Source organism: Coregonus lavaretus, assembly GCF_964263955.1.
Source record: "Coregonus lavaretus genome assembly, chromosome: 16".
NCBI classification, from domain to species: Eukaryota; Metazoa; Chordata; class Actinopteri; order Salmoniformes; family Salmonidae; genus Coregonus; species Coregonus lavaretus.
The window spans coordinates 19,848,387-19,863,225 of NC_140003.1; the positions used below are offsets into that span (position 1 = coordinate 19,848,387).

Sequence of the window (14,839 nt, forward strand, 5' to 3'; positions counted from 1 at the left end):
CTGAAAACAATGTCAAAGCCACATGACGTCTGAAGCAGCTGTAGCTCAATGCACCGTAGGCTACAGTCGTGGTCAAAAGTTTTGAGAATGACACAAATATTAATTTTCACAAAGTCTGCTCCCTCAGTTTTTATGATGGCAATTTGCATATACTACAGAATGTTATGAAGAATGATCAGATTAATTGCAATTAATTGCAAAGTCCCTCTTTGCCATGAAAATAAACTTAATCACAAAAAAATATTTCCACTGCATTTCAGCCCTGCCACATTTTAACATTTTAGTAGAGCGACTTACAGTTAGTGAGTGCATACATTTTCATACTAGCCCCCCGTGGGAAACGAACCCACAACCCTGGCGTTGCAAGCGCCATGCTCTACCAACTGAGCTACAGGGGACCAGCTGACATCATGTCAGTGATTCTCTCGTTAACACAGGTGAGAGTGTTGACGAGGACAAGGCTGGAGATCACTCTGTCATGCTGATTGAGTTAGAATAACAGACTGGAAGCTTTAAAAGGAGGGTGGTGCTTGAAATCATTGTTCTTCCTCTGTTAACCATGGTTACCTGCAAGGAAACACGTGCCGTCATCATTGCTTTGCACAAAAAGGGCTTCACAGGCAAGGATATTGTTGCTAGTAAGATTGCACCTAAATCAACCATTTATCGGATCATCAAGAACTTCAAGGAGAGAGGTTCAATTGTTGTGAAGAAGGCTTCAGGGCGCCCAAGAAAGTCCAGCAAGCGCCAGGACCGTCTCCTAAAGTTGATTCAGTTGCGGGATCGGGGCACCACCAGTGCAGAGCTTGCTCAGGAATGGCAGCAGGCAGGAGTGAGTGCATCTGCACGCACAGTGAGGCGAAGACTTTTGGAGGATGGCCTGGTGTCAAGAAGGGCAGCGAGGAAGCCACTTCTCTCCAGGAAAAACATCAGGGACAGACGGATATTCTGCAAAAGGTACAGGGATTGGACTGCGGAGGACTGGGGTAAAGTCATTTTCTCTGATGAATCCCCTTTCCGATTGTTTGGGGCATCCGGAAAAAGCTTGTCTGGAGAAGATAAGGTGAGCGCTACCATCAGTCCTGTGTCATGCCAACAGTAAAGCATCCTGAGACATTTACATTTTAGTAATTTAGCAGATGCTCTTATCCAGAGCGACTTACAGATAGTGAGTGCATACATTTTCATACTGGCCCCCAGTGGGAATGGAACCCACAACCCTGGCTTTGCAAATGCCATGATCTACCAACTGAGCTACAAGGGACTATTCATGTGTGGGGTTGCTTCTCAGCCAAGGGAGTGGGGTCACTCACAATTTTGCCTAAGAACACAGCCATGAATAAATAATGGTATCAACACATCCTCCGAGAGCAACTTCTCCCAACCATCCAAGAACAGTTTGGTGACGAACAATGCCTTTTCCAGCATGATGGAGCACCTTGCCATAAGGCAAAAGTGATAACTAAGTGGCTCGGGGAACAAAACATCCCACATTTTGGGTCCATGGCCAGGAAACCTTAATCCCATTTGAGAACTTGTGGTCAATCCTCAAGAGGCGGGTGGACAAACAAAAACCCACAAATTCTGACAAACTCCAGGCATTGATTATGCAAGAATGGGCTGCCATCAGTCCAGATGTGCCCAGAAGTTAATTGACAGCATGCCAGGGTGGATTGCAGAGGTCTTGAAAAAGAAGGGTCAACACTCTTGACTCTTTGCATAAACTTAATGTAATTGTCAATAAAAGCCTTTGACACTTATGGAATGCTTGTAATTATACTTCAGTATACCATAGTAACATCTGACAAAAATATCTAAAAACACTGAAGCAGCAAACTTTGTGAAGACCAATACTTGTGTCATTCTCAAAACTTTTGACCACGACTGTACATAGCTAAACACTACATTCAAAACCCTACATTCAAATACAAGTTTGTTGTTTTAGGAAAGGTCCAATGCAGCCATGTTTATCTCAATATCAAATTGTTACGCAGAAAGTACCTTACTGTAATTGATTTCAATTGATTTCAATTAAAATGGAAAATAATTTAGCTAGGACTGTCTAGGAGTGGTCTGAGACAGAGGCCTAATGGGAGGGATGTGTAACCTGAAAACTAGCTGTTATTGGCAGAGAGGAGGGCAAACTCTATTTGTTATTGGTCTATTAACTTATAACTTCTAGTGATATCACCAGGTGGTCCAAAAATCCCATCCAGCCAAACAAGCAGAAATTTCAGCCGGTGTTTTCAAAAGTACATTATCACAACTTTCACAATTTCACAGTATTATTCCAACCTCATAGTGTGGAAATATATATAAAATACAGGGAAATCACATTTTTGACTGCTCTGCCAATTTTACTTTAAGCATGTCAAATGTCATGGTATAGCCTTGTGTGTAACAATGTCTCATGGATAATTGAATTTAGACAAAGCTTTTTCATTGTTAAAATCAGCCCCCACCCCCCAAATAAAATGAATACTCTCACAAGTGTTCGAATACTAACGTCCGTTCGGATATCCGAATATTCGATTAACCGTGCCCATTCCTAAGTCAGATGCTATCTTCTTCCCCATAGCAGCACTGATCTCTGTGAGGATGTTATTCTCATCATTGGTTTAGGCAAATTTCTTTATGTGAAGAAATGTTTGGGAATAACTGTCTAAGATGTCCCATTGTCAGGAACATTAGTGAACAGACTGTAAACACATGGTCAAACTGTGACCCCTCTGAGAGGTAGCCTACAGTAAATGGTGTCTGTACTGTATGCCCAGTCCAGCTTGTTCAGCACAAGCAATCGTGGCGCTCCAACTCCTCCCCCGGGCTTGTTTCTTCCTTGGCGCCAACAGTCTCTCTTCACTCAACCTGCGTGACCAGTTTCCAGATCTCTGGCCCCTGGGCTCAGAGCATTCCATGTTTAGCTGGCACTCTGTGTTGTCCCTCATTATTGATTGTCAGAACAAACGGCACTGTAGGTCCCTGCTTCCTGGCCCTGGTAGATATGAGCGGAATTAAAAGACTAAGAGAGGCCCCTCTCAGGGGGCCCCTGGCTCTACTAACCTGAGGCAGGTGACTTTTGGTCTCTCTCTCTCTCTCTCTCTCTCTCTCTCTCTCTCTCTCTCTCTCTCTCTCTCTCTCTCTCTCTCTCTCTCTCTCTCTCTCTCTCTCTGTGTCTTTCTTTCTTTCTTTCTCTCTCTCTCTCTCTCCCACTATCTCAAAATACCTCCTTGTACTTTTTAAATTATGCATTTCTTGTTTTTAATTAAGGATGTGTGGGTCTTTTTACCCCCAAAGACAAAATGAGTTAAGAATAGACTTTACAATAGATTACGTAGGCTAAACAGTAGCATTTTATCCTATCTGAGCTGAATCAAGCCGACAAGCCTATTTATAGAAAGCTTTCTAAACTTTTAGTTCTCCTATATTTGGCACACGTAGAGAGATGAGAGAGATAAATACCTTTGCATGCTCATTGGTGTGTGTCAGAGCCTCTGTTCCCTGCCTTAGCAAGCAGAAGTGTCACCATTGTCAAACCACACCCACCATATCCTTTTTCTTTTCGGTCACTGTTACCACTTGAGGTTTTGTCAGGGTTAACCATAAAACAAGATCATATTGTTGTGGTTTCTTAAACCATATGGCACCCTCAGGCTATGTTTTGCACATTAAATTCAAAATCATTTTTCCTGTTGTTTAGATAAGATTAAGTCTCAAGGATTATACTTAAAAGATACATTATTTTTGTTTTGCCTTTTTGGTGTTTGAGATTATATAGTGAATCAATTCCTTAGGGCCTACTGCTTAAGTCTTACCCAGGGATGAATCGACCTGTGGTGCCTGGCGCCTCACAGGTTCATGTTTATATTTTGAGTTCATTGTCATGTCTATGGCTCAATGAATGAGGATAGCCTGACCTTTCTATGGTCGACTATGCGTGACAGTAGATTATTGGCAATTGTTTGATTGACTTGTGTGTAGTGTGCTTTGTACAGCTCGGAGCATACTTTCAATATGGGCTGTATTTTACTAACTGCAGACTAGAAGAATTCATGCCTAGGCTACTTATCAAAATGGATGGGGTGGGGGAGCAGTGGGCTAAATGATTGTCATGTGCTGTGATTCAGTACAGTAAACGACATTCAACTTATTTCACCCCTGCTGATTCTGTTGAAAACAACTCTTCTCTCTGAATGGGAATTCTATCCCATTACTCTCCTTGACCAATCAAACATAGTCATTAACAAATCATATCACGACCAGCCAGGGCCAGAGATTTCCCACACAGCATTTGAAGACTGTGTGTGTGTGTCAGTCTCTAGAGGCACTTGAGTCGTCACCACTGGTTAATTACAGGGCTGTGGTAAGGCTTCCCACTGTGGAGGGAGGCTGGCTGATGAGAGATGGCTCTGTTAGTGATCACTGCAGCCCTGCAGTGGCCTTTAATGCCTCTGTCCTGTAATTGTCCTGCAGTGAGCAGAGAGTTACATCATCCGTGCATTGCTTCATGAGACCAATAGATTAGTAGTAGATTAATAGGACATATGATGCTACACTGTAGACAGGGCTGTCCCAAAATTAACTATGTTGATGTGCAGGACACAGTAGGCTTCTTTTATGTGCTTATTCATGTCTGTGGTTTGGTGTTTGAACGGCATTAAACCGATTCTCCAAAATGATTTATTACATCAACACATTCACCGTTCAACAGGAATGCTGTTCGATATTCACCTCAAAGTCTTTTGATCTAGTGTCTCCATTTCTGTCCTCAGGGGCTATCCTGGGCCGGTCAGAGACGCAGGAGTGTATCCACTACAACTACAACCCCAACCCTGCTGCCATCCAAGAGAACCGGGGGAACCGCAGTGGCATCGAGACGTGTGCCGGGGAGAAGGACAAGCGGAGACACTGCTTTGCCACCTGGAGGAATGTGTCGGGAATCGTAGATATCGTCAAGCAGGGCTGCTGGCTGGATGATACCAACTGCTATGACAGGTAGGGCCAATTGCATCAGGGCTCTGTGGGGGTGGGTTGGATAACATGTGTGATCTGTTACAACACACCAATGACACACGGTGGAATAACTAAGTGTATCATTGGTGTGTTGCAATGGATCACAAATGTTATCAGTATATCAGTAGTAGTATCTCCATTCTGTGTGAGGACTTGGTCGGCCCATGAATATGATGTGAAAGGTGTCGATTGGGGAGCAAGAAAAATCATCATGAATGTGGTTCCTTGCCAAATGTCAGCATCAGCAGTCTCAACTTGTTCAAACAGCTACACCACTGCGATAAACAATTGAGCTTCTTCTCAAGTAATTTAACACCTGCAATGGTTTTTTAGACAAGCTAGGCCTAGATGTTTGCATATTGCAAATGTGCCCTGTGAGCCAGAACAGACAGATAGAGATGGATAAAACATTTCCTCACTTAGGGTTATATATCCATATATCACCTGATGTTAAGTGGAACACTTTAGCCTCCCCCTCCATTCCACCAAATTGTAATGTTATCTGCCCAGCTATCCATCCAGCATGTCAGCTAGCGTTGCCAGAAACATTCTCTGTCATAGCGTGCGAGATCCCAGGCCCAGAAAGGCTGATTTACCAGGCGGCTCTTGTCTTAGCATGCCGTTGAACCCGTTTACCTTCCACCTGCAGTAACCATCGATGTGTTTTTGAAGTGTGGCATGCTGCCATGTGATTACTCAATGTAGAGCAACCGGTAGCTCCGACCGTGCGGCAACTTACCAATGTGTGTGTACTCTAGATGTAAACAACAGCCAAAAGATTGTGCAATAAAAAATGTGTAAACATAGTTTGGAGTGAATACTGCTCATTTTGTTTCTTCTTGGGCTAATAAGCTTGTTTATCTATTCAGGGATGTTCAAAGAATGGAGTGTAGCTTTGATATGGTTTAGCTGCCATGGAATGTAAGTTTGTCAGTTAAATATAGAATTCATTATTTATTTCCTTCCTTTTTTGTTCCAAACTTACGAGGTGTAACAAAAAATACTTGTTTACAGGAAGTAGCCTACTGTACCTACAACAACATGAACTACAGCATCATATTTTTACATCCATTATATTACTATTCCTGTAGAGCTCCAGTCTAAAGCTCAAGGACAGTTTCCAAAATTCTGAAATACCACATTTTCCTTAGATATACAATTGCAACCCAAAGAAACAAAATAAGTTACAAAAGTTTAGAAAAGGGAAGGTTTGCTAAGCTATCGGGGCCCGAAGGGACCAAGATTTTGCTACGTTGTTGTGACAACATTGTCTCTCTCTTTTCCAGAACTGAATGTGTGGAGACGAAGGAAAGTCCGGATGTGTTCTTCTGTTGCTGTGAAGGAAACATGTGCAACCAAAAGTTATTCTACACCCCCGACAACACACAAGCTGTTCAGAGTAAGTTGTGTGTGCCTGTGTGTGTGTGCGAGCATGCTTGTGTTCCTGTATGTAACACCATATCAACTGAAAAGTCTGTTGTGCTCAAATCTGAAATCCGTGCCTTTGTCCTAAGCGTGACCTTTTGACTTTTGTTAATAGCCCAATCTGTTAGTTAGTCATCTTTTATTCTCTCACGTTACATAATGCTGACACTCTGCGTAACCGCTCTGCTTCGTCAAATCTGCTCCATATTCCGGGAAGTGTGCGGCGTGATGTGGTGTGCCCAGTTCCAGTGAGTGTGCAGTGAGCTCAGGCATGTGCCATGGCGTGTCGGACAGTGTCCTGTGTGGCTTCATGTGTGTCATGCATCAGGGATTGCTGTGTCTTTCAGATTAAAGGGGATGATCTGTCCTCCTTATCCCCTTTGAGCTAACGGGCCTCACTGCTAAACATCCTCTTAGCAGGAGGAGGAATGCAGTGACTCAGTCAGAGGAGGTGTAGCTAGCTGGGTCTGGGCACACTGACGTCAGCTTCCTCCCCTGGCGCTGCTCGCTCTTCCAAGCAACAATCCTTCCTTGGTCCTGGAACTCAATCTACATTCTTCCCGTAATTGTTGATAAAAAAATAAATATATAATAATCTGAGCACATCCTCAAAGAATGCAGAATATCTAATCAGAAATCTCTTAATGTTCCTTGGTTCTGGAATTTCTTGGTTCTGGCAAAGAAATTCCGTAATTGTTAAAAAAACTAACATTTTTTTAGCACATCATCAGTTAAGTATAAAGAAAAGAGAAATCTAATCAGTGATCAGAGATGCCTTAATGTTGTGGTTGGGTAACTCCTTTTCCTGTTGCACTATTGTTGCTCAACAATGAACAGAAATGCCCTTTTCAGAATAGTCATTAATTCACGGGGAAAACATTTGTGTGTTCTTGCATTGGAGTCAGATAGAGGTTATACAATAGATACACTCACTGGTCAGTTTATTAGGTACACCCATCTAGTACCGGGTCAGCCTCAAGAACAGCCTAAATTCTTTGGGGCATGGCATTCAATCGTTGCTCAATTGGTATCAAGGGACCTAACGTGTGCCAGGAAAACATTCCCCACACCATTACACCACCATCACCAGCCTGTATTGTTGATACCAGGCAGGATGGGGCCATGGACTCATGCTGCTTACGCCAAATCCTGACTCTGCCATCAGCATGACGCAACAGGAACCAGGATTTGTCGGACCAGGCAATATTTTTCCACTCCTCAATTGTCCAGTGTTGGTGATCACCCGTCCACTGGAGCCGCTTCTTCTTGTTTTTAGCTGACAGGAGTGGAAATGGTGTGGTTGTCTGCTGCAATAGCCCATCTGTGACAAGGATCGAGGAGTTGTGCGTTCTGAGATGCCGTTCTGCACACCACTGTTGTACTTCGCCGTTAATTGCCTGTTTGTGGCCCGCCTCTTAGCTTGCACGATTCTTGCCAATCTTCTTCGACCTCTCTCATTAACGAGCTGTTTTCGCCTACAGGACTGCCGCAGACTGGAGGTTTTTTGTTTGTCGCACCATTCTCTGTAAACCCTAGTCACTGTCGTGCGTGAAAAGCCCAGGAGGGGGGCCACCTGGCAGGTGCGCCGATCCAGTATTCTGGATCCGGCGCGCCTGGCACCGACAATCATACCACGCTCAGAGTCGCTTAGGTCACTCGTTTTGCCCATTCTAACGTTCAATTGAACAGTAACTGAATGCCTCGATGCCTGTCTGCCCGCTTTATATACAGTGAGGGAAATAAGTATTTGATCCCCTGCTGATTTTGTACGTTTGCCCACTGACAAAGAAATGATCCGTCTATAATTTTAATGGTAGGTTTATTTGAACAGTGAGAGACAGAATAACAACAAAAAAATCCAGAAAAACGCATGTCAAAAATGTTATAAATTGATTTGCATTTTAATGAGGGAAATAAGTATTTGACCCCCTCTCAATCAGAAAGATTTCTGGCTCACAGGTGTCTTTTATACAGGTAACGAGCTGAGATTAGGAGCACACTCTTAAAGGGAGTGCTCCTAATCTTAGCTTGTTACCTGTATAAAAGACACCTGTCCACAGAAGCAATCAATCAATCAGATTCTAAACTCTCCACCATGGCCAAGACCAAAGAGCTCTCCAAGGATGTCAGGGATAAGATTGTAGACCTACACAAGGCTGGAATGGGCTACAAGACCATCGCCAAGCAGCTTGGTGAGAAGGTGACAACAGTTGGTGCGATTATTTGCAAATGGAAGAAACACAAAAGAACTGTCAATCTCCGTCGGCCTGGGGCTCCATGCAAGATCTCCCCTCGTGATCATGAGAACGGTAAGGAATCAGCCCAGAACTACACGGGAGGATCTTGTCAATTATCTCAAGGCAGCTGGGACCATAGTCACCAAGAAAACAATTGGTAACACACTACGCCGTGAAGGACTGAAATCCTGCAGCACCCACAAGGTCCCCCTGCTCAAGAAAGCACATATACAGGCCCGTCTGAAGTTTGCCAATGAACATCTGAATGATTCAGAGGAGAACTGGGTGAAAGTGTTGTGGTCAGATGAGACCAAAATCGAGCTCTTTGGCATCAACGCAACTCACCGTGTTTGGAGGAGGAGGAATGCTGCCTATGACCCCAAGAACACCATCCCCACCGTCAAACATGGAGGTGGAAACATTATGCTTTGGGGGTGTTTATTTGCTAAGGGGACAGGACAACTTCACTGCATCAAAGGGACGATGGACGGGGCCATGTACCGTCAAATCTTGGGTGAGAACCTCCTTCCCTCAGCCAGGGCATTGAAAATGGGTCGTGGATGGGTATTCCAGCATGACAATGACCCAAAACACACGGCCAAGGCAACAAAGGAATTGCTCAAGAAGAAGCACATTAAGGTCCTGGAGTGGTCTAGCCATTCTCCAGACCTTTAATATCATAGAAAATCTGTGGAGGGAGCTGAAGGTTCGAGTTGCCAAACGTCAGCCTCGAAACCTTAATGACTTGGAGAAGATCTGCAAAGAGGAGTGGGACAAAATCCCTCCTGAGATGTGTGCAAACCTGGTGGCCAACTACAAGAAACGTCTGACCTCTGTGATTGCCAACAAGGGTTTTGCCACCAAGTACCGAGTCATGTTTTGCAGAGGGGTCAAATACTTATTTCCCTCATTAAAATGCAAATCAATTTATAACATTTTTGACATGCGTTTTTCTGGATTTTGTTGTTGTTATTCTGTCTCTCACTGTTCAAATAAACCTACCATTAAAATTATAGACTGATCATGTCTTTGTCAGTGGGCAAACGTACAAAATCAGCAGGGGATCAAATACTTTTTTCACTCACTGTAGCAAGCCACGGCCACGTGACTCACTGTCTGTAGGAGCAGTCAATTATCGTGAACGGGGTACCTAAATAAATTAAAGCTTTGGGTGGGGAGATGGGCTCTAATACAGCACAGCGGGCATGACTTTCTCCCTCTGCTTATGCAACTAAACATGTATGTATTTGCAGCAGTGACTAACTAGATGTGGAATGCCCTGGATATTTGGAATGAAAAGCTCGGTCGGAGCCTTACTATCGTATCGAGCGACAAAGGCGGCACACACACACACACATGCTCACAGCTGCTTTTTTTAACCTAGCAACAGGGCCTATCTGGGGATCAACCATGCAGGAGTGGATAGAGAGAGGGAGAGAAAGGGAGAGAGCTTGACCTGCTGACCAGAGCGGCTCCATGCCTGAGTGGCGTGTACAGTGTGGTGATCCTAATGCCCTGGGGGCGGGGGTGTGGAGAGCAGGGAGCACGCAGCAGGCAAGAGGAGGCATGTTGGAGAGAGGGGGGGTTTGGGACTGATGTATTTTTCAGCTCAAAGAGGCTAATCCGGGTTCTTATCCCACTTGCAGCTAAAATGGAGCACTGGGCAGAGAGCTGGGAGAGGGGGAGGGGAGCGATGGGTATAGAGGGGGGAGGGGCACGGCAAGGGGGGTTGTGGCAGGCAGGCAGCAGCATCATCACAAACAGTGCCCCCTCTTTAACCACACAATGTTGCTACCTAATGCCAGTTCAGCTGAGGTCACCCACATAGGTCCTCTGTAGCTCAATTGGTAGAGCATGGCGCTTGTAACGCCAGAATAGTGGGTTCGATCCCCGGGACCACCCATACGTAAAAATGTATGCACACATGACTGTAAGTCGCTTTGGATAATAGCGTCTGCTAAATGGCATATTATTATTATTATTATTATAGAGCAGTAACGGCACACACACACTGGATGTCACGCTGGCAGGCGAGGGACGGGGTATCCACCGTAATGGTGAAACGAGTGCGTGTTGAGATTATTACACTGGAGCTGCTGCTTTGGCAACGAGGCACAATCACATCTTATCTCTCTTTCATGAAGCCCTGTAAAGGGACTGTGCCAGGATGGGCGCCTGCGAACCAAACAGGCTTTAGACAGATACACTAACTCACTCAATCACCAAGCCTGTGGCTCCACAGTTAACAGGGGCTACTAGATTAAAGCTAGTTTTTACTGAATCATTAGGGATCAAATCGTCTGATTTCAGAGTACTGTGTCCAGGTTTCGTGTGTGTGTGTTAGTTTAACTATCCTTGTGGGTACCAGAAGTCCTCACAAGGATAGTAAAACAAGGAAAATTCGGACAAGCGGGGGGACATTTGCTATTTTAGGCTTACGGGTTAGGTTTAGGGTTAGGGTTACAATTAGGGTTAGGGGTTACGGTTAGGTATAGGGTTATGGTTAGGTTAAGGTTAGGGTTAGATTTAGGGTTAGGGAAAATATAATTTTGGCTGGGAATCAATTATTTGGTCCCCACAAGGATAGCAATACAAAACTGTGTGTGTGTGTGTGTTAGAGCTGGGTGATTTGGACAAAATCCATGTCACGATAAATTGACTGAATTATCATGATGACGATAAATCAAACGATACGTTTATAACATTGATGTACAACACAGTTATTTTTTTATATTACCCTTAAAATTACTACTATTACTTTGAATGCTGTAGCTATCAATTGTCCCATTAACATGCACCCATATTAGCAAACGTATTTCATTTCAAACTTCGCATTTCTCTAGTAGGGCCCTATAGGTTATTTATCATAATGAACAATATCAGCACTATGTCCACGATAAATGCGGTCGGTTTATCATCCCAGCTCTAGTGTGTGTGTGTGTGTGTTTTCGTGCGCGCGTGTATGTGTGACTGAGAGTGAGATATCCTCTTGATTTAACCGTCACTCTCAGTGACACTAAGCCGGATAGATTTGGCTGATTCCCAGCCCCAGAGAGACCCAGCTAGAAATGCATTTTATAAAAATGACATCAGCCAGCTAGAGTTGAGCCCATATCAGCCCTACATTATGAACACAGTGACCGCAACACGTAACCCATTTAGTTTTTCACATTCTTGGCAAAGTTATTAACAAAATCCTCTTTCAGCACTCCTTGATTTTGAGTACATCCTACAATAATCCTTTTGTCCAGGCATAATCTAGATTGATCTAATTTTACTCTCTCTGTCTTTCTCTCGCTCTCGCTCTCTTTCCCTCTCCCTCCCTCTCTGTCCCCTTCCCTCCATAGCAACATCAAACCCGGTTACCCCGAAGCCTCCTGTCTTCACCACCCTGATGTACTCGTTGGTGCCCATCATAGGCATCACTGCTATCATCCTCTTCTCCTTCTGGATGTACCGCCATCACAAATTGGCATACCCGCCAGTCCTGGTGCCCACACAGGTAAGATAACACATGTACAAAACCCTCTTTAGTTGCAAAAACAGATGTAGCTAGCTATGGAATGACCATGTAATAGACTAGCTACTGTATATCAATGATGGTTGTTCTCATTGGAGTTCACCTGTAGCTAGCATTTGATCTGTGTTGGCTGGATGGTGGAAGCAAGGTATTCCAAGTGTTCACAGATATGCCACTGTAGATGCAACACCTGACTGTGACCCCCTTTGTTGATCAACTTTTCCTCCATCATGACTAATGTCGGTGAGAGCAGTACTATGACTTTTAATCACCTGTATGACACAGATCAGTTGCTATGAGTTGTATTGCTTACTGTACTTGAGCTTGTGCTGTTAGTAGCCTGAGAGTCTGTAGTCAGCAGCTGTAGAGGAGACGGCGCTCACATTTTCTTTTCTTTCCTCCGTCCCTTTTTTGGAGAAATTACGCCTCTTCAGGAAATGTAGCCCCCCTCATTCCCTTGCTTTGATGTGATGGGACAGAGCATTTACTGAGCCTATCTGCCATTGACACACACACACACGCATAAATGAATGCTCAAAGTGCATGTGAAATCTCCATGAAAGCCTGGCTGTGCCAAAGCTAAGGCCCCAGATACTTGGCAGTTTGGCAGAAATGTTAGTACATAACGCACTCAGAGAAGTGAATTCTAAGAACATAAGTCTATTATAATGTCTTCCATTGCCTCAACTAGCATCTAAAATCAGTGAACACAATGATTCCAGAAAATAAGATTTTGCTCTTTCTTTACAGTATAGTACCATACCATCCCACCTCTACCCTCTTGGGTGTGATAGGGATGCATCAAAGTATGGACACCTTTCACATATGGTCAGTTCTTTGGCATCAAGCCAGTGAAGCCATTCAAGTAGGCCACTGTATTCTGCTCATGTTGGAGTTAGTGGGAGCTGTGAAGTGGATGTGAGAAACCATGCTGTTTTTTTATGTTCTGCTCTCATCTTTATTTACCCAGTGTTGTGGCTGGCTGTGTTCGATGTGTCCTTTCAGATTTGTCTGAAGGTGAGCCACAGCTGCAACAGGCTCAAGTTAAAGGACAACTCCGCCACTTTTAACAATTGGGTTGTTATTATGAAGTATTTAGTGATGTCCTGCACAGTTTTAGTTTAATTTTATGTTTTCATGACTGTTTAGTGATTAGCAAAACTGGAAATCGCTTCTCTGTTACGTTTTTGAACACTACCGAGTTCCAAACTGCCTCTGGTAGGAGATGACTAATACAAGAAATTATGCACAGTCATTTTCAGTGATCTATGTAACCCGTCTGTCGTTTTCTGATCATACTGGAACTCCCTGCTATATGTTGCTCTGGTTGTCTGTCTAACAACATTTGTAAATATTTTTAAATTGACGCTCAAAAACCTATAGAATGATACACTATATATACAAAACTATGTGGACACCCCTTCAAATGAGTGGATTCGGCTATTTCAGCCACACCCATTGCTGACAGGTGTATAAAATCGAGCACACAGCCATGTAATCTCCATAGACAAACATTGGCAGTAGAATGGCCTTACTGAAGAACTCAGTGACTTTCAACGACCTTTCCAACAAGTCAGTTTGTCACATTTCTGCCCTGCTAGAGCTGCCCTGGTCAACTATAAGAGTTGTTATTGTGAAGTGGAAACGTCTAGGAGCAACAACGGCTCAGCCGCGAAGTGGTAGGCCACACAAGCTGACAGAACGGGACCGTCGAGTGCTGAAGCGCGTAAAAATCCTGTGTCCTCAGTTGCAACACTCACTACCGAGTTCCAAACTGCCTCTGGAAGCAACGTCAGCACAATAAATGTTTGTCGGGAGCTTCATGAAATGGGTTTTCATGGCCGAACAGCCGCACACAAGCCTAAGATCGCCATGCGTAATGCCAAGCGTCGGCTGGAGTGGTGTAAAGCTCGCCGCCATTGGACTCTGGAGCAATGGAAACGCGCTCTCTGGGGTGATGAATCATGCTTCACCATCTGGCAGTCCGACGGACAAATCTGGGTTTGGCGGATGCCAGGAGAACGCTACCTGCCCCAATGCATAGTGCCAACTGTAAAGTTTGGTGGATGAGGAATAATGGTCTGGGGCTGTTTTTCATGGTTCTGGCTAGGCCCTTTAGTTCCAGTGACGGGAAATCTTAACGCTACAGCATACAATGACATTCTAGACAATTCTGTGCTTACAACTTTGTGGTAACAGTTTGGGGAAGGCCCTTTCCTGTTTCAGCATGACAATACCCCCGTGCACAATGCGAGGTCCATGCAGAAATGGTTTGTCGAGATCGGTGTGGAAGAACTTGACTGGCCTGCACAGAGCCCCGACCTCAACCCCATCGAACACCTTTGGGATGAATTGGAACGCCGACTGCGAGCCAGGCCTAATCGCCCAACATCAGTGCCCGACCTCACTAATGCTCTTGTGACTGAATGGAAGCAAGTCCTCGCCGCAATGTTCCAACATCTAGTGGAAAGCCTTTCCAGAAGAGTGAAGGCTGTTATAGCAGCAAAGGGGGGACCAACTCCATATTAATGCCCATGATTTTGGAATGAGATGTTCGACGAGCAGGTGTCCACATACTTTTGGTCATGTAGTGTATTTATAGTCAGCCTATTCCAATATTTGTCTGTTGTTCAAGACTCAAACTCCC

General features: G+C 44.4%; 1 protein-coding gene across 1 annotated transcript in view; it reads left to right on the forward strand.

The window, feature by feature from the left end:
• LOC311143611 (activin receptor type-2A-like) overlaps positions 1 to 14,839 on the forward strand; it is a 45,501-nt gene that overhangs the window by 16,580 nt on the left and 14,082 nt on the right. Inside the window, exons 2-4 of the mRNA XM_084179465.1 lie at positions 4,770 to 4,992; positions 6,297 to 6,409; positions 12,020 to 12,174. Of these exons, the coding sequence (XP_084035591.1) occupies positions 4,770 to 4,992; positions 6,297 to 6,409; positions 12,020 to 12,174 (491 nt within the window). The remainder of the gene's footprint in view (positions 1 to 4,769; positions 4,993 to 6,296; positions 6,410 to 12,019; positions 12,175 to 14,839) is intronic.